The sequence below is a fragment of the Podospora pseudocomata genome (genome assembly GCF_035222375.1).
Source record: "Podospora pseudocomata strain CBS 415.72m chromosome 1 map unlocalized CBS415.72m_1, whole genome shotgun sequence".
NCBI lineage: Eukaryota > Fungi > Ascomycota > Sordariomycetes > Sordariales > Podosporaceae > Podospora > Podospora pseudocomata.
In genome coordinates, this window is record NW_026946363.1 from 4,162,880 (window position 1) to 4,181,936 (window position 19,057).

Consider the following 19,057-nt stretch of genomic DNA (forward strand, 5'->3'; position numbering starts at 1 on the left):
CAGAACCGAGCTCAATCGGGAAAATGGCTAGGTCTTACCATCTTGACTGATTTTTGAGAGTATTACTCTTGATGAATCGGACAACGAGCCTTGGGTGGTGATGAGATCTGGGGTGGTTTGGCGGCAGAATCTACGCTCGTTGTTGGCGGTTGCGGAGGGGATTTTCGAAGGCCCAGCAACTCGAGAGACCAAAGGCAAAATTTGGGTGCGTGAGCGGCAAATCGCAAAATTGGCCTTGGAGTTAGGGCTCGGTCCGTGAGCCAATGAAATGCGCCGTACAGTGCGAGTGGGGCCTGCCTCCAACTCGACAGGGAGCAAGAGGTCCATGGTGGGGTCCAGGCTACAAAGGCGGGGCGGGTCGTCACTTTGGGTACGTACTCGCTGGAGCTTACCTTGACAATAGGGGCGATGAATGAATGCTCCTTGTGAAGCATCAAGGCAGCAACAATACTGTACTGGCGACATTGGGTGACGACGACGGGATACAGGGCTGAAGTCAGAAGTAACATTGACTGCAATCTATCTACAATTCAACAGAAAACCATTCACTAGAAGCACAGCACGAGGGCAACCTCAAACACATCCCTCAAGATGGCAGCTCCAATGGACCAGCGCATCGCCGTTCCCATCGACGACCCCAACGCCGACACAGAATGGTCAGTAATACCTTTTCATCCTCACCCTACAACCAACTAACCCCTATAAGGAATGAAATCCTCCGCAAACACAAAATCATCCCCGAAAAGCCACCCTCCCCCACCCCCATGATCCAAGAAGCCATCCTCGAAGCCCGCCGCCTCGCCCACGAAAACCGCCTCGAAGGCAAAGACCTCTCGGACCTCGACTCTCTCGAAGACGAAGAAGACGAAGATTTCCTTGAATCCTACCGCCAGAAACGCCTCCAGGAGCTCTCGGCCCTCTCCAAAAAGTCCATCCACGGCTCTGTCTACCCCCTATCCAAGCCAGACTACCAACGCGACGTAACCGAAGCCTCCAACAACGGCCCCGTCTTCGTCCACCTCGCCTCCTCCCTCTCCACCAACGTCGAGTCCCGCGTTCTGGGCCAACTGTGGCGTCAGGCAGCAGAGGAATACGGTGACATAAAGTTCTGCGAGATGCCCGCTAACCGAGCGATCGAGGGGTACCCCGAGAAGAACTGCCCTACCATCTTGGTTTACAAAAACGGGGATATTGTCAAGCAGATTGTCACGCTTATGACGGTGGGTGGGCCAAGGATGAGCATGCTCGAGTTGGATAATCTATTGGTTGAAGTGGGGGCAGTGAAGGAGAATGACATGCGGGTGTTGAAGCGGAGGAGGGAGGCGGAAGATGCCGAAGAGGAGAGGATTGTCAACAAGGGGATCAAGAGCAGTTCTGATAGGAGGAAACAGGACGATGATGACGATGATTGGGACTGAGCAAAGGAACGCCACATGGACCAGATGTGGTACTACGGCGGCATAATGTTTCCGGGTGAGTCATTCGGTGAGGGCAAGCAACACACGTATCGCATTTCGGCAAGCCCGAAAAGGGGAACGGTGTGACTGGCATGTTCGTGTTCTCGTGGTGGCAATACATTGCTGATCAAGCTTTGCCTGGTAGAAACCGTGAAAGCTTAGAGCTTGTTGTCCACGTGTTCATCTGCCTGTCTAGGCCGGAGCAGCTCATGAGGTTGTATCTGTTTTTTTGCCATCCGGCTTGTCTCGGCGAGGCGCGGTTGCCGGTGGAACAACATGGTAGAGAAAGGCGGCCGGAAGTGCAAAAGCAACCGGCGATCGCCAATGTATACCAAAGTAATAATTCAGGCTGGATGATAGCCGTTACTCAAACATTGGCGCCAGTGGGAGTGTAGTGTGAAAGAGCCGGTGGCTGGTGAACGACTACTCCAACATGGTGGCGAATATCGTCATGTCGAAAGTTACTCCACACGCCGGCCATCAATGACATCAAGTCTTTACATCAAAATAGTCACATGTGAAAGCTCACCAAGGGTAAGCATGTTTGAAACTCGTTCAATGGCGTATACACCGTGTACACCTCAACAAGACTGAAGCAAAACCCTAACTTGACGCAACGCTCTGTTCAATTTCGACGCTGCCAGCTTGGCTGTCAAAGCGCAGACCATAGACACACAATTCCACAAATGTTATGCACAGCAAAGACCCCCCTTTCCTCCAATATTACTTCCAGCAAAGAATAAAAGTATTATATTAACCCTCTGGCCCATCCCTAAAACCCAAGAGAAGAACAGAAAACCCCCCTCCGCTCACTCCTTAGACGCGCTTCAAGTTGGGGGATAATCTCATATAATGATGGTATGAATGAACTTCCCACTCTCTCTCTGCCTGCCTGGAACGCCATAGGTATCATTTGCGCCTCACTACCCACCCCTATCCTCCCCCACCCTACAACTCCAGATTTGACAAACAGTGGAAACAAGCAAGCAATGCAACACGGAATGAAAGATGGACGCAACGGCGGTGTCATTTAAACAGCCTGTTGAATAGTAGCAAGGCGTTTAGCAGCAGCCTCGGCCGCAAATGCTGCCACGAACGGCGCCGCGACCTCGTTGCCGCAGGCGGATATGTGAATGTGGTTATCGCCGCGGGCGGCGTACCCAAGTATCATGCGGTGAGGGTGGAAAGCGGTTGTCGCGATGGGTGTTAACTTGAGCCCGGCGGTGAAGCTAGTCGATGGTTCCAGACGCGACAGCTCGTGGCCGTCAAAGTCGAAGACCTTGACCAAGTGGGCGGATGTGCCACTGTGAAAAAGAATTAGTAAAAATTCTTCAGATGGTTGTGATATGCAGGAAAAAAAAAACCTACACAGCAAACACAGGCAAATGCTCATGAGTGCTTGCCGTCCTGAGCACATCCTTCGTAGCCTGGAACACCTTCAGAGGATTCTCTATGCGAATATCCCATAACCGGACTTTGCCATTCCTGCTCGCCGACAGCAACTCGCGCTGTCCGCCACGCTGCATATGCACTGATCGCACCCACTGCCTGCTGTCATCCTTCCATTTGCGCACCATGCTCTCCTGCGGTCTGTTTCTCGTGTCAAAGACACGAATAGCGCCATCTCCAAACCCAGCAATGAAGATGTTGCCTGTCATCTGATCAGAAGTCAAAGATGTAACACAAGATCCGGAACGGGCTGGGATCTCATGCGAGCACATCTCGTGGCCTGCGTTCCATATCCGGATAACACGCTCGTCTCCTGCCACGAGGACCTGGCCATTGACCTGCTGCCAGTCAAAGACCATGCCTGAGTTGACATTGGACGGCACCATGTGCGTCAAGGCACGCCATGAAGAGGCAAGCTCAACACCTTCATCACTGTCGTAGTTCCGGTAGATGCGAATGACACCATCCGAAGACCCACTCATGAGAAGAGCCTGATCATCTTCATTGATGAACTTCATGTCCGAGATCTTCGACCCCTCAGGGTTGCCATTGGAGAAGTGACTCTTGCGGGTGCCATTCTTCCAATCCCAGACTGTTACCGTATTTCCATCATCTGCAACGGCAACATGGTCCTCGAATTGATGAAACGACATCTTGGCCGGCTGTGCACCATTGTTGATGATACCGATCTGGTTGTTCCACTTGTGGGTTCCCGCCTGTGCTTTCTGGGGCTGTGTCTCTCTAAGAACAGCCTCATTGCGAGATCGACGCCAGAGTCGTTCATTGTACTCGTGACTGCCGGGCTCCTCGGCTTCAGCGAGCTTCATCTGCGGTTCCCGGAAATATTCCGTCGACCAGTCCAAGAATGTGCTCTCCAGGGGAAGCTTGGGCACCTCAGTCAAGCTGCGCTCCCGATACCCTGCGCAAAGCGGTTCGTTCGCAATATGATAATTGGCTGGCGAAGTCACTTGGTCGTTTTGCTCGGGCGGGGCATTCTCGAGATTAGGTCCTTTGCGGCTTCTATGAGAAAGGGTTCTGGACAGTCCTGGATTTGTGGCCTTTGGCAGTCCTGGAGTTAGGGGAGGGTTTGTGAGTCCCGCCGGCGTGTTCTCTTTGAGTAACGGCCCAAACAGATAGCTCGCCGTTCTCTTGAGAAGCCCAGGGGACGGCATAGGTTGCGCCATAGCAGTGTGTGTGCCAAGCACGCTGCTTCTCTGGCTCATATCACCCCTCGACACTTTTCTAGCGCGTCTGAGGATTTCATCCATGAGACTCTGCGCCTGCGGCCCCACGGGGGAGTGTAGCAGGGCATGATGGACGTAGTCCAGAATAATGGTAGCATCCCTTTGAACTTCAGGGTGCGGGTCGACACTCAGGATGTCGATGTGCTTCCAGCAGGCTGCAAAAATCGAGTCGTGAGCGACACCAAAAACAATGGGTCTGATGGTGCCATCCGCCTCCCGATTTTCCTTTCTGGCGTAATGCAAGCCCATCTTGTGATCCAAGCCGTCCTCCGCTGGTGGGTGGAGCATGTATTCCTTCTCCTCCAACAGTTGCTCATAAGCAGCAACCAAGAACTTGTGTTCGTACCGCAGCACGAACTTGGAGAAGAAAACAAGCAATTCCTTGCGGACAACCGGACTGCCGTCTGTGGCCAGTTCGAGCATGGTCCAAGCGATGCCTTCCTCAATCCTTGCGACTTCATCTGTGAGGTCGGGAATGCCAAGGAAGGTGGTCATGGCATGGGCCATGGCAGCGCGAACCTCGGGGAATGGGTCCTTGATTAAGAATGCTAGCTTGAGGTGAGCGTTCTCACGGATTCCCCGCCATTTGGCTTCTGGAAGATCTCTCCATAACTGGCTGATGCAGAGACACGACCACTGCCGCAATAGCGGGTCTTCGGAATGAGTGACATGGTGCAAGCAGTATTTCATGATGTCGGTCGAATTGCACACAACCTGACCCGGCTTGAAACCCTTGCAAAGCATAGCCAAGATGAAGGCGCACATGGCCTTGTGAGACGTCTGGACAATGGTGCCGTTGACCAGAATCGTCTCTTGGGGCTTCAGAATGTCGGCAAAGTAGTTGTACCCATTATCTTTGATCAAGTCTTGCTGGCATGAGATGTCAACGGCTAGGATGCGCGCCCAGATGAAGACGAGCACCGGTTTGAGATCCTGTGCGACAGACTGGAGCAGTTTCAGGACATAAGGAAAGATGCCGATACTGAGCGCAAGCTGAACGGCCCATGGTCCAAGGTCCAAAAACCTAGTAAGTAGGATCAAGGCTCTAAGTCGGTGTTGCTGGCTTAGTAAAACCTGTAGGACCACCGGGAGTTGTTCGGGTGGCTTTTGGGATTGTGCATCACCTCGACAGAGGTAAATCTCGAAAGCGGTGAGCTGCTCCGTGAAGAAAGTCGAGTTGACATACTCGTAGGGAGTACCGTCGAGCTCCTTCCTCTCCAGCATTGGGAGCTGGGCCAGAGCCATGTCAACGGCGAGATCCCAACTATCCCAGAGAGGATGTTGACGGGTATCCGGCAGTTCGGGATATGACTGCGGATGACAGCCATACACAGGCATAATGCGCTGCGCCAGGAGAAACGCTCGGAAGAGTGCCGCGACTGGGGATAGCTGGGTCAGAATAGTACTACTCCGGAAAGCGCGATATTGACTTACCAACTAAATCTTGTCTGAAGAACATGCGGAAGAGCTGACGAGGAAGGGTCGTCCACGCAATGGTATCAGTGATAGCTGTGAAGATCCAGTGAAGTTCCCCAAGCGGAGTCCTACGCTCTTGAAGTCGGCCCGATAACTTGCGAGCTCGCTCTGGAGTCAGATTGGTCTTTAATGGATGTTGCAACACAAAAAACCAAAGAGCCATCTCAACTGGCGTGGTGAGACAACAGGTGAAAAGATCAGCCGGTAGCTGGGGGTTCGTTGGGAGGTTTTCCTTTGTGCCGCAGGCAGCTAGGTGGATATATGGCCGGTAGTTCTGCCTTTCGCAATTTGGATCCTTCTGCCTCACCTCCTTCTCCTCCTCCTCATGTTTGTCCACGAACTTGTGGTAGTTGGTCAGAATGTTGCCCGCCTCTGAACAATCCCAGACGAAAACCGTGGGAGCCTGTAGCCATTGCTGGAGATCGTACAGTGACACAGGAATGTACTGAGTGTAATTTTTGTTGAACACCCAGATTTCACCAGAAGTCGTCGGCTTGGGAACTCCGTGTCCATTGTAATGAAATAGAATCCGCTCGTCCTTGGCATTCCGCCGGAGAGAAACACAAAACTTCTTCGTCTCTTCAATCGAAGGGTCCAGGTATTGCTTGTACCGGGTCCGGAAAGCGATCGACTCATACTGGGTTTGGAGGGCTTTGCCAATGTTCTCCAGGGCCTTGTTTGTTGGGGGAACAGTTGGATCTTGCCAAGCTTCAAGCTTTGCACCAGGCACGGTTCGCAACTGATCAGGAGGCTCAACCCCTATATTGAGACATACTGCAATGGCTGCGGACACCGTCTTGAGACGATCACGCATTCGCCAATCCTGGATCTCGAAAGCGGGTGTTTTGGGCTTGCCGGTTGTCTCATGTCGTTTATCAGTAAAATACATGTACCAGTTCTGAAGCCAGTGTTAGTCAATGCCTCTACGTTGTCCATATAGGTTGCTTGATGTGGGAGCTGAGACAAAAATAAAAACAGACAATAGGGGGTAGCATATGATATAGCACATAGACGCCAAAGTCAATGACATGAGCTACTGTCCCCGAAGAGCGCACTACTGGCCCACTGTCGCAAGACTAACGACATAGGATGGAACGGACAGGAAGCCAATGGCTTGAAAGAAAAGAAATAAAACTTACATTGGCGAGTTGGGATATTATGGCCTTTGATTGATAGTGGTCCTCGAAACCATGCCTCGCACCCCACTCTTGAATGTCCTCTTCCACAACAGTCTCGGCGTCTTCCATCCGGATTCCATGCTCGCTCTTGGACCGCAGTAATGGGGGTTTTACTGGTCTGGAGACAACACCGTTCGTCTCAAGCTCGTCTTCGTCATCGGTATGTTGACCGTTGACATGCTTGTCTCCCGGAGCACTCGAGGGCCGTCGAGCAGCAGAGGTTGGTGAAATGGATCTATGCCGACCATTTGTCGTTGGGTGGGCAGACCTTAAAGCGGAACTTCCAGGGGACTCGGAATGACCGAAACCATCGCCTTCGTTCCGCAAAGAAGAATATCCGGCAACTTGCGCGCGCGGTTGCGCCTGTGCCATGAGTTGAGCGTTCTGTCGGGAGAGCGAACTCAGGGCTGTGCTTGAACCGGTAGCAGCTGCTTGTCCTTGCTGTCTGACGGGTGCGGGGCCATTAAAGCCGGCGGTGTTGTTAACCCTCGAGATCTGGGCTGCGTGTTGCCGATGACCCTCGGCAGGCTGGGGAGGAGTCGAAAGAGAAAGGGCCGTCATGGTCGATATCTTTACCGGCGGCGGGCCACCATCGTTCTCGAAGGTAGCTGTCGGTAAAGGTTGAAAAGGTCGGAGTTGAAAGAAGTGGGTGGGCGAACCACAGCGCTGGGGTGGCTGTTATGTGGTGGTGGTGAGTTGGATGGAGATCGGGGCCAGTGATGGGGCTGCAATGGCGACGTCAACACGGATCATGAACCTGCGCTTATGCCCACGCCTCTGCCACTGTGTGCGACTGCGACAGGTTTGCAATGATCAGCTCTCAGCTCACATGCGCTGGGCCGTTTGGATTCGAGCTCTCGCAAACTCACAAGCACAATGCACTCTGGCTACTCGGTCTTGTCTTCTTCAGCCTCAACAGCCAGGCCGTTGTTATGTCTTGGTTTGAGGTCAACAGCTCAGTGACAATGCAGAGGTGGACAACATCCGCAGTCGATAGCCGCGGGCAGCTTCTTGGCTCCGTAGGTGGGCTTGCAGCCAGAACCTCACCGCCCAAAGTGGAGCCGGAGTTCACTAATGTTGGCTGGTGCACGGTCCCTCCGCAGCAGGTGTTCAACTTCTCGTCAGCCTCGTCCAATGGCTGCAGCTGCGATTACATACAACACAGCTTCTGCTCACGTGACGCTTCTTGAGAGCACTGATGGAAAGAGCAAGCAAATTGCTGCTTTCTAAATGATCTGATTGGCTTTCGTGTACTCTTTTCTCCTCGTGGATACTGTGAGAGGTTTACACAGTTGCTCTTATCACTCACTTCCTCGAGGCTCTGTTTATCTAATGATTGTATTACATTCGATGACTCGCCTCTTTGTTCCTTCCCTTTGCCTACCTATGGTAAGTGTCCATCTATATTTCTCTCCCACCTGGGGAGGCCTTCCTATCCTTTGTTGTCTTGTTGTTTATGGGACTTGTTTGTGCAGCAGTTACCTTTTCTGTTGTGTTGTCATTCCCTCTGAGCATTCTCTAACGCAGCGTACATTTACACTTGAACGGTTATGTGTCGTCTCGTTCTCAGGAAGATTTACACAACTTGCAAACTCTTCTACAAAATATCAACCGACCTAACAATTTTCCCCCGAGATCATTGCTTACTCATGGTGCTCATGTGGTGGTTCTGTGCCCCTGATGTGCACCAAAGAACGGAAAGCTTGGAGAAACATGAAACATCATCCATAACCTGGAAGCTGGGGTCCGAAATAGGACGAATGCAACGCTAGGACGCATGGACACGGAGCGAGCAACAAGACTGAATATGAAATCTTGCGAGATTTTGTTGATGATCGCAGCTTCATGCGTGCGAGACATTTTTCAAGGAGATGATGCACGTCGTGTCTTCCGTAAGGGCTCCCTCTTTCTTTTTGTCGGAAATACCCGGCTGGTGGTATAGGAGGCCCTCGAAGTGCTCCCATAATATGAGATATAGGGTAACATGCGTGCTACGGAGTACCTGCCTGTAGGAAGAGTTTGAGACTACACTAGTGGCCATGTATGATGATTTGCAGCAAGAGGGGCACTTCTGCATGTGCTGACCCAACCTCCACAGCAAAAGGTCGACCCTGGTATCATCTTGCCTTGGGTAATTCTGTTGGTTACACGGTAAAGCTTCAAGGGCAAAAGGAAGAGACTCCGACACCCCGCGATCTTCACCTTTAGCCTATCCTCACCAGCTCATGGTTGATATTCGAGATGTGTATTTGTGCCATTTTATTCAGTTTACATGAGACTGAATCCCGGACGAAAGAGGCGGACGAACAAAAGATCAACATCAGTTTCGCCGGCAAATATTAATAGAATCGGCTGACAGTGCCTCTCGTCTGCTTTGCTGTGCCGGTTGGTGCTAATCGAAGGGTGCACCCAGACCACAGAATTGCATCCCAACAACGTCGTCTTTCTGGAAATGGCCACGAGCAGCTTGAACAGAGGGTGAGCGTGAGCCCCTGAGGACGGGCTCAGGGGGTCCCAAGGGGGCGACGGGGATTGAGCAACAAGCCCGGATTGGCTGGTCTGGGAGCGAGGCGGGAGTGCCTGTATCATTCCATCCACTCAGAGACCGTCTTTGTGCTCCAGGTCTCCGCCGAGCGTCCCCGGCCGCTAGCGTAGGCGATGCCCTGCGCCAGGCGCTGATGAATTCCCACCTGCCCACGGGCATAGAACTCCTGGACACCGGACCTGCAGTTCTTTTCTCGCCAGGCTTGACCCGGTCGCATTAAACTTTATCTCCTCCACCTCTGTCATCCACAGACAAACCGAATCCACGGTCACGGAAAGCATCCTTCGCATATCGGGCACAGCATCTCTTTTTCTGCTTGTCTTTCTTTTTGCTCCGTTGTAGTTATCATCGCATTCGCTTGTTCAAGCGTGCACCTCCGAGGCGCTGCTCTTTCGTCCTGCTAGGTGCTGGGGGCACTTTGCTGGGCTGACCAGGGACCCCCTCAAAAAATAAAAAAAGACAGGAGGTTGAACCTGAATCTGTCCCGTCCAAAAATCGAACCCGCTGCGCCCGCTCCACCACGGCGAGCGAACCGATGCTTTCCCAGCCTTCTCGAGACACGACCGCCGACGACATTCCCGACTCCCGCACCTCTCCTCGTTGGAGCCCACGCTGCCCACCCAGCTAACTCCGCAGTCGTCCGCGTCCACCAGCTCCGTTCGCCCTCTCCCACCTGCAGGCTCCCGTCCGTAGCGGTCCCTGATCAATTTGCCCGGTCAATTGACGACGTGTGCCTACGCCTGCTCCTGGCGACACTGTAGTCCGGCCAGCAGTTCTACGGTGCCATTATGGCCTTCCTCTTCAAGTCCAAGAAGAGTCACGACCGGTCGCTTGCCAGTCGGGATGGATCACAGGGCTCGGCGTCGGGCATGGGTGGCGCGGCGGCGCGCGTCAGAGATGAGAAGGGGTCACGATCAACACCCACTGGCAGCTTAACCTCCCTCGATGTCGACGGCAGCATTGGTAGTCCCGATCAATCTTATGCTCGCCAGCGAGGCCAGAGTCTGGACCAGCAACAACCGACACCTCCTCAGCTGCAGCAACCGCCATCGAGTGACTTACCGGTAAGCTTCCATCTCAAGCGACGTCGCAATGTGCATCAGCATCTTGTCTAACGTTGGCCATCGCAGCTGCGCAACGGTCCTCCTCCTACACAAACGGCGCCGAATCCCAATGCCTCGCTATACCCATGGTCTCAGCGCCGACTAACCTACACGTCCTCGCATCCCAGCCCGTTCCCAAGATATGGCGCCGCTGTCAATGCCGTCTCCTCGAAAGAGGGTGACATATACGTAATGGGCGGTTTGATCAACAGCTCAACAGTGAAGGGCGATCTGTGGCTCATTGAGGCCGGGGGAAACATGTCTTGCTACCCACTAGCTACAACAGCTGAGGGCCCAGGGCCTAGAGTCGGACATGCCAGTTTGCTCGTAGGGAACGCTTTCATCGTCTTTGGTGGAGACACCAAGATCGAAGAAACAGATGTTCTCGATGAGACCTTGTATCTTCTCAACACATGTGAGGCTTGCAGCTCCACCAGGTTGGCTCTATCATGCTGACAGTTTTACAGCAACGAGACAGTGGTCGAGAGCTTTACCGGCCGGACCACGACCCAGCGGACGTTATGGACACTCGCTGAATATTCTGGGGTCAAAGATATACATCTTCGGTGGTCAAGTGGAGGGTTATTTCATGAATGACCTTGCCGCTTTTGACCTGAATCAGCTGCAGATGCCCAATAACCGCTGGGAGATGCTCATGTCATCAACTGAGAGTGGTGGACCGCAGGGCAAAATCCCGCCAGCCAGAACGAACCATTCCGTGGTGACATTCAATGACAAACTTTACTTGTAAGTTTTGATGCGGGGAGATGTAGTATTCTTCATGCTAAGACTGGTTAGGTTTGGTGGTACCAATGGATACCAATGGTTCAACGACGTCTGGGCATATGATCCCGCTGTCAACACTTGGTCGCAACTAGACTGTATAGGGTACATTCCGTCTCCCAGAGAAGGCCACGCTGCTGCTATCGTCGAGGATGTCATGTACATCTTCGGCGGCAGGACGGAGGAGGGTGCGGATCTGGGTGATCTTGCCGCATTCAGGATCACTTCTCGCCGCTGGTACACTTTCCAGAACATGGGCCCATCCCCCTCGCCACGATCAGGACATAGCATGACAGCAGTTGGAAAGTCCATCATTGTGGTCGGAGGAGAACCAAGCTCGGCTCAAACAGCAGTCAACGATCTCGCGCTTGTTTACTGCTTGGATACCACAAAGATTCGCTATCCCAACGACGCAGGCCCTAACCAGACTTCACCTAGAAATCAACAACGACGACCTAGCGATGCCACTCCACAAGTCACCCTGAGGAATGTGTCTCCACGCGATGGTTCGAACGGCCCGCCCGATAGTCGACGCCCACCAGGAGGTCCTGGTCCCAATGGATATCGGTCACCTAATGGCACTGCTGAAGTGAGCCCGACGGGAGGACCACCAAGCGGTCCTCAAAAAGCTCGATCCGCGGGTCCTATGGGCCCAGGGGGTCCATCTGGTGCCCCTCCATCTGGACCACCTCCCCAAATTCAACCGCCAAAGCCTGGCCCTCCAGGTGGAGCACCCCGGCCTGCCAGGAATGCCTCAACGGAGCGAGGCGACCAGCCCCAGGGCTCCCCAATCACATCGGCACCGCCGCAGCAGGTTGCGGCGTTGAAAGAAGGCGAAGGACTTGGCGCAACTGGCCGGCGCACTCCGATAAGTCAGAATCCTAACCCGCCTCGCTCTTCTTCAAGACAAGCTGAGGGACAGCCTGCCGATGCCGCGAGATCCAAAGCAACGAGACAAGGACGCGGGCAAGGCTCCGTAGATAGTACAACGGAGCCAGCTCTCAAGCCAGCTCCGGCTCGCCCAGCGTCCCCACCACCGCCTACCCGACAACCCAGCAATCCTATATCTCGAAGGTCTTCCGCCCGGAACTCTCAAACGGTTACACTTCTAAAAGAGCTGGATGCCGCAAGGAACCGCAACGCATGGTACGCCTCCGAACTGGAGTTAGCGCGCAAGGCTGGCTATTCACCCAATGCGTCACTGAGCCCAATCTTGGACAGCCGTGCCGCGGAAACATTTGATGATGAAGACAAACCCTTGATCGAAGCTCTTCTTGCTATGCGGCAAGAGCTTGCCAACGTACAAGCCTCGGTCGACAAGCAGGCAGTTCTGGCTGCCCGACAAATTGCTGAAGCAGAGAAGCAGCGAGACGCAGCCATTCAGGAAGCCATTTATGCCAAAGCGAAACTAGCTGCGAGGGGTGGAAGCGCCAGAAGCACACCACAGCTCGATGACAAGGAAGTAGGAGATCGTGCCAATGAGATGAGCAAGAAGCTCGCACATGCTCTCAGTGTACAAAAAGAGCTTCAAGATCAACTGGAGCGCATCAAGACCGACTTTGACGCCGAGAAGAAGGCGCGCAAACTGGCAGACGACACGGCAAATGCGGCGCAAAAGCGAATGGCAGATCTCGAGAGTTATAAGCAGCAAAACGCATCCGAAGTCGAACGGCTCAAGGCTGAGTTGCACATGGCTCAGCGTGAGGCCCGGGAACAGTCTGTTGCGGCAGCGGAAGCGGTGGCGGCTACACAAATGCTACGTGTTGAGAAGGAAGAATATGAGCAGAAGTATAATCACCTTGTTGGAAGCAATAAGGACCAGGTCGACACCTTTGAGACTTTCCGTGGCGCGCTCGCAGCTTCTGAGGAGACCAAGGCTTTGCTTGAACGGAAGCTGGAGGAGGAACGCGCGCTCAAGGAGAAGATCGAATCGAAGCTCAGCAAACTGAAAGCCGAGCATGAGACTCGTACAGCTGAACTTGTTTCAGCAACACAACGCTTACGAGATGCGGAAGAGCTGGCCGAGAAACATGCCAGTGAGGCAAAGCTGCAGCGCCAGGCTTTGTTGTCAGGCCTCGACAAGATGTCTGCCAAAGATGTTTCAAAATCTGACAAGGCTGATCATGACCGCATCCTTGCTCTGCAGGGTCAACTTAACGCTGCCAACGCGCTGGTAAGGAAGTATCAACAGGAGGCGGACAGTGCGGCAGACAAGCTTCGGGGAGCCGAGGAACGAATTGCAGGGCTGGAGGCATACCAAGAACAGGCAAGCAGAGAGGGTGTTTCCATCCGCCGACAGCTCCAGGGAGCTTTGAGGGAGACCCAGAGTCTTCAAGCCGCAAACTCGGAGTTGAGGCAGCAATTGTCGAAGCAGCAGCTTGAGACAAATGCGGTCGTCGTCCAACACAACACACTTAAGGACATCCTTGTCGAGCGAGGCATCTCACCTTCCTCCGCGACCCGTGCGCGTAATAGTCCGCGCGGCAGTCCTCGGGAAGCTTCACCTGAGCGGGCCCGTGTTCGTGAGTTGGAGCAGCAACTTGCAACTGCCCAAAATGCCCTTGAAGAGACAAAAGCACAGGCAACCGAGAAGCTCGTACAACTTGAAAACGACTACCAATCTGCCGTACAATACGTCAAGGGGACTGAGAAGATGCTCAAGCAACTCAAGGATCAGCTGACACGCTACAAGACTGAGAATGGCCGTCTGAAGGAACAGGTGGTGGAATTGGAGGACAAGCTTGAGGCTGGAGGTGGTGCTTCCAAGAGCGGCCCCACAGACTGGGAATCTGAGAAGGAGACCTTGTCGGCCGAGATTGGAAGATTACAAGCTGAGCTCAAGAACACGGCGAGCCAGCTCGAGAAGCAAGTTCAGTCCATCCGTCAAGACCTGGCAGAAGTTCAGAAGGAACGAGATGTCGCCGTCAAGACCAGCGAGGACGCAAACCGACGCCTTGAGGCCCATAAGAAGGACCTGGAGCAACTGCAGCAGGAGAATATCCTCCTCGAACGCCGAGCCCAGGATGCCGAAAACAAGGTTAGCACACTTCTTGATCAGGTGGAGCTGAGCGTCGACAACTACCGCCGACGAAGCAGACAGGCCCCCAGCCTCAACTCCGAGACTATTGGATCCAACGTCGCCTCCGGACCCGGCGGTACCAACGGAGGAAGCAGCAGTGCTGGCCTGGGTCATAACAGGCAAGAATCGGGCGGCTCTGAGAGCCTGTACGGTGGCGTGCCCGGTGAACGTGAGGTTAACAGCGTCGGCGGTGTCGGCGAGCGAAACAGCAAAGCGCTGGACAGCCTCGCCCACGAACTCGACAACTTGCGCAACCAGTGGGAAGCGACTAACAAACAATACCGACTGAGCACAACGCAGTATGAATATGAGACCAACCCCATCTCTCCGGGTGGAAAGCCAACCAGCACTGGGCTGAGCGAGAGTTTGGCCGACTGGAGGAAACGACTTGACGAGAGCCACCCCGGTAGCCCTGGCGAGGCGAGATGAATTGATGGATGGATAGATGAAAAAGGATGGAGAAAAAACTGGTTTGTTTTTTTGTTCTTCAAGGAAACACGAAGCATGCATGGCATGAATTCACATTGGGCAATGTTCATCTACGCACCTACACACGACCATGTACACAACCACGCATACCACACCACACCAAACCGTCTCTCTTTTGACACAAGGGGGCATGTAATACCTTTATTTTGGGCTTTAGAAGTGTTGGGGTGGGAGGAGGGAGGACAGGCCCAAGGATTATTCGGGTTGATATTTTTTATTATCTTTTTTGGCTTTTTTCTGTTTCCCCATTCTCTCTAATCTCCTTTCTCCTTTCGATGGTAGGGGTTCGGCTATACATTACACGCCCACCTTTTCTACAATGGGGAAACCTTTTTTCTTTTCTTGTCATCTTGACCTCATTTGCTGTTGTTGTTGCTGCTGGTGCTGCTGTAGTTGTGGCTTGAATGTTTTTTTTTGTTTTGGCATAACGTTTGCTGCTTGCTGCTTATTGTTGTTGAGAGGGTTTTGATATGGGGAGAGCGAGTTATGGCACGCACACACAGAGCTTTATGTATGGCACGGCGCGCGCGCGAAATTAAAATAATACATGCTGTCTTTTTTTATTGTTGTTCAATTACTCCTGATAGTCTGCAAGGCGATGTGAAGGATCAGAAAGTGGAAAGAGAGCAAAAGCTGTAGGAGGAGAAAAACTGCAAGAGGAATCTTGAACTAAGAGTTGGTTTTGCTAGCTGGATTAGTTTGTGTTTGAATATATGAAAGGCGAAAGGGATTGGGGAAGGGTGGGGGGGTTATGGGGGGTGAATCGGGTGAGGTGCTGAGGAGGATGAGAGGTAGAAATGGAAGGAAAAAAAGGTGAGGGGGAGAGATATCGGGGGGTTTATATAGACTTTTCTATCATCGTTGTTGGTCTCGGGAGAAAGCGCTGGCTTGCGTGTTGGCTGCATATAGAGAGTAGTTGGTAATTGGACGGTGAGATAGGTGTTGGTTTGAAGACCTGAATGATGATTATTATATCTTGATGTTTCTCACCTTTGCATTTTTGAGGCAAAAGACTTGCTTTACGTCGACTGGTGAGATCAGCATAGCTGTGACATGTTGGTCTGTCATGAGAGTTCGATGGATGAGCACCTGAAGTGTCTTGTGAGAGACTCATCCATAAACTAAACAAGGTTAGCCTTTTAGGCAAGAGTACTCTGACTTCAATCACATGTGAGTATGAAGGTGGGTGTCAGTCTAGAAGAAGCACAGCTGGTGCTCGGGTATGGTAGGCACTCAGCAAAGATAACTCGTAAACTGACAGATGTGCTCTTTGGCCGCACTCTTGACATGTCGTCTACCAAAGCTGCTGCAAAAGCTAGTCACGCAAGTCTATTCATAAGCCTCGTACCCATTCATTGCTAACCTCGCAAGAACACCGATCCCCAACCTACGCTACCAATCCCATCCTCCCAAACCCCCTCCCCATCCCACCACCCCCTACGCTTGATCAATTCCCAGCAAACAAATTAACATAAACCCCCCACCCAACCCCCGCCAACCCCCCAACCAAATTCCTCATCTCCACGCTCTTCAAAAACGTAAAGTTCACCAAACTGATCACCGGCCAAAACTTCCACCCCGCCTTGACAATCCCCCAAAACTCCCCCCTTGTCCTCTCCCACACAACCCCCCAGTTCACATCTTGAGCCCTCACCACGCCCTTTTCCCCAAACAGAAACCCAAGGCTCGTCTGTGCCTCTAGTTCGTGGTGTGCCATGCCCATTTGAATCCCGTTCATAAACATCGAGTACAAAAACGTGTTCACCGCCGCGCCGGCCGTCTGATCTAGCAGGGTCTTAATGGCGGTGTTCCGCCTGTTCAGCTTTGGCTCGACAAGTTTCCCTTCCTTCTCCTCGGCGTCGAGTTCCGCTTCTGAACCCTTTGACGCGGAGGCGATGGCTTCCGGGGTGGGGGAGGGGTGGTAAGAAGGGAAGGTGGACTCGAGGTATTCCTGCCAGAGGATGTTGGGGGGGGTGTTGACCAGGCCGAAGAGGACGTATTGGAAGAGGGAGAGGAGGTTGATTGTGATTGGTTTCTGTGGTGGGGGGTGTTAGTGATATGAATGAGCGGTAATAGGGGAGGGGAATGAGGTACGTTATCTCTCTGAGCGGCAATGACCTGGGCTATGATGTTGGATAGGGAGCCGATCACGGCGGCTTGTATGAGCGCGAATTGCATAGGTGAGAGCGCCATGGTGGCCAGTGGTAATGCCAGCTCTACCGGCGGGCTGGGAAAGTAACAACGACTTTTAAATTCCAGTGAAATCAATCGTGACACAGACAACACAAAAATGAGACCGAAAAGAAAAAAAGAGGAAACGAGATTCTTATGAAGACCAGCCGCCCGTTTGTCTTGTTTAAGTCCTGACGTTGAGAGAGCCCAAGAGGCACCAATCGCCCCACTTCCCAGCCATGTGGTTGTGCAGCGCGATCGGTGTCAACTTCCCTACCACACATGCCCTTGAGGCGTGGCCTGAAAGGACCGCGGGCAAAAGAGCCCAGTCCCGCGCCCGGAATCTCGCACACAGCAGATGTGTGCAAACAACGCACTTTGCCGGTTTCTCTGCCCCTGACGGAATCAAACTAGAACCTATCCGCGGGCAAGCAAAGACCAAATTAATGTTTATATGGTTACCAGCTCCGTGTGACTACGAGTTCCGGGTAATGGCTGCCTAGATAAACCTACCTCCCCGACTGGGCAGACGTTGCATCTCTCGGCTGAGGCCATAACACATTACTTCTCATTTTGTTCCTAAATATATGGTTGAATGTTATACAATACGCTTCGTTCCGTCCAAACCAACCGGATCACCAGTATGCCCCATTGATGCGCCTATAAAGCTGCGCCGCCATCCAGATGATAAGTTGCACAGGTCTTATGGCCTGCAGAGAATCCACATGAGGAGAGCCTGCACAGGATACGAATACGCAAACAAAAACTGTGTTCGCTGGCTTCGTTTCGCCCGCGAGTCGAGGGGGTGCATGGTCTGCATGGGGCCTTGGTTGGTGTTGTTGTTTTCTGGCAGAAGGACGTACTTGAGAGAGCGCATCTAATACACATGGTTAGCTGGCGTCGTTTTGATCAACAGAAGAGCTGGGCAATCGGAACGTACCAGGAACAACGAGTTAGCCAAGCATGTGTAGACAAACAAAGTCCAGCCCACCCAGCCGCCGGTACCCTTGCCCCTATTGAAGATCTCCGACACCGCAATCGTCACAATAACTCCCACGAACTTGTAGCCGCTGTAGGCCATAAGATCCAGCAGCTGCGACTGGTTGGAGATATTCAGGAGATAGCACCCTATTCTAAGGGCCAAAATTTCCAGAATCATCATCACGATCGCGATCGTAGCGACGCTGCCGAACAGCTGGGGTTCGAACTCGCCTCGGAAGCCGGCAAAAAGAGTTCGTAGAAAGACGTATGTGACGATTGACATGACCGGGATGTACATGTCGGGACTGTTGATGTCGTCTCGAGGGGGGAGGTAGAACCATGCTTCCTGGCCGCCGCCAGCACCAACCTCGGATGCCTGGCGACGCGTCCATGGCTTGTGTCGCCATGGAAAGAGGACCAAAAAGAGCTTGTTGATAACGTACGAGTTCGTCACGTTGAAATAGTGCTTCAGTGCCGAGACGTTGACCAAGCGATTGACCTGTCCAGATCACTGTTAGTCTAATGTTTACTCCTAATTAAGCAAAGGTCATCCAACATTTTTCTCTAGATAGTCCTGGCCCTGCCGGAATGCTGTCTGGCCAAACTGCGTAGCTATTTGCGCAGTTGGGTCATTCATGAAGTTGCCATATTGCGCAAACATGTTACCGCCCGGCGGCGCTTGCTGCTGTTGCTGCGGATAAGGACTCCCATCGTACCCGTGGCCCTGGGGCTGCGATGTTAGCGGAGGAGGTGATCGAAGTTGGGGGACGGTCGAGACGTGTTGCGGGACTGGGTGGTGTAGCGGAGGCGATTGCCCATACGTCGGTCGCTGCATTCTGGCGGTTGTAACGAAAGGAGCTTAGATATAGAGCGGTTAATTGTCGATGTCTTCGAGTCGAGAATATGATGGATTCAGCGCCTGAAATGGGATGTACTCGGTGTGGTGTCACTGCGTGGATAGTCGTCATCGGTTGGCTTCGGAGGCCGCGAGTCGGTCTGTTTTTGGACATGTGTTTTAAACAATTTCTCGATGCTGTCATCTCCCCTGAGCCACAAGCTTGTCGCGCCAGCGGGCGCCGGCTAATCCCCGGTCAGCGACAC

At 53.0% G+C, this 19,057-nt stretch overlaps 5 protein-coding genes across 5 annotated transcripts; 2 read left to right on the forward strand and 3 right to left on the reverse strand.

Annotated features, from left to right (window-relative positions):
- Positions 1-392: 392 nt before the first annotated feature.
- On the forward strand, positions 393-1,852 carry PLP2 (Proteolipid protein 2). The gene is made up of 2 exons (XM_062885902.1): positions 393-656; positions 707-1,852. Exons 1-2 carry the CDS (start codon positions 592-594, stop codon positions 1,416-1,418), a joined length of 777 nt encoding a protein of 258 aa, XP_062748918.1. The 5' UTR covers positions 393-591; the 3' UTR covers positions 1,419-1,852.
- A 118-nt stretch (positions 1,853-1,970) lies between these two features.
- On the reverse strand, positions 1,971-7,827 carry KOG1 (Target of rapamycin complex 1 subunit kog1). The gene is made up of 4 exons (XM_062885903.1): positions 6,766-7,827; positions 5,624-6,524; positions 2,826-5,529; positions 1,971-2,761 (listed from the first exon to the last, which is right to left on the reverse strand). The coding sequence occupies exons 1-4, from the start codon at positions 7,363-7,365 to the stop codon at positions 2,488-2,490; spliced, it is 4,479 nt and encodes a 1,492-aa protein (XP_062748919.1). The 5' UTR covers positions 7,366-7,827; the 3' UTR covers positions 1,971-2,487.
- Positions 7,828-8,056: 229 nt separating this feature from the next.
- Positions 8,057-15,537, forward strand: KEL2 (Negative regulator of mitotic exit). Its single transcript, XM_062885904.1, has 5 exons — positions 8,057-8,193; positions 8,440-10,413; positions 10,480-10,867; positions 10,920-11,199; positions 11,251-15,537. Exons 2-5 carry the CDS (start codon positions 10,138-10,140, stop codon positions 14,741-14,743), a joined length of 4,437 nt encoding a protein of 1,478 aa, XP_062748920.1. The 5' UTR covers positions 8,057-8,193; positions 8,440-10,137; the 3' UTR covers positions 14,744-15,537.
- Positions 15,538-16,250: 713 nt separating this feature from the next.
- Positions 16,251-17,390, reverse strand: QC762_114840 (uncharacterized protein; the record flags this gene model as incomplete). The annotated part of the gene is made up of 2 exons (XM_062885905.1): positions 16,898-17,390; positions 16,251-16,838 (listed from the first exon to the last, which is right to left on the reverse strand). Exons 1-2 carry the CDS (start codon positions 16,994-16,996, stop codon positions 16,251-16,253), a joined length of 687 nt encoding a protein of 228 aa, XP_062748921.1. The 5' UTR covers positions 16,997-17,390.
- Positions 17,391-17,493: 103 nt separating this feature from the next.
- hrf1 (Protein transport protein yif1) lies at positions 17,494-18,982 on the reverse strand. The gene is made up of 3 exons (XM_062885906.1): positions 18,513-18,982; positions 17,916-18,455; positions 17,494-17,852 (listed from the first exon to the last, which is right to left on the reverse strand). Exons 1-3 carry the CDS (start codon positions 18,789-18,791, stop codon positions 17,679-17,681), a joined length of 993 nt encoding a protein of 330 aa, XP_062748922.1. The 5' UTR covers positions 18,792-18,982; the 3' UTR covers positions 17,494-17,678.
- Between the last annotated feature and the right edge of the window lie 75 nt (positions 18,983-19,057).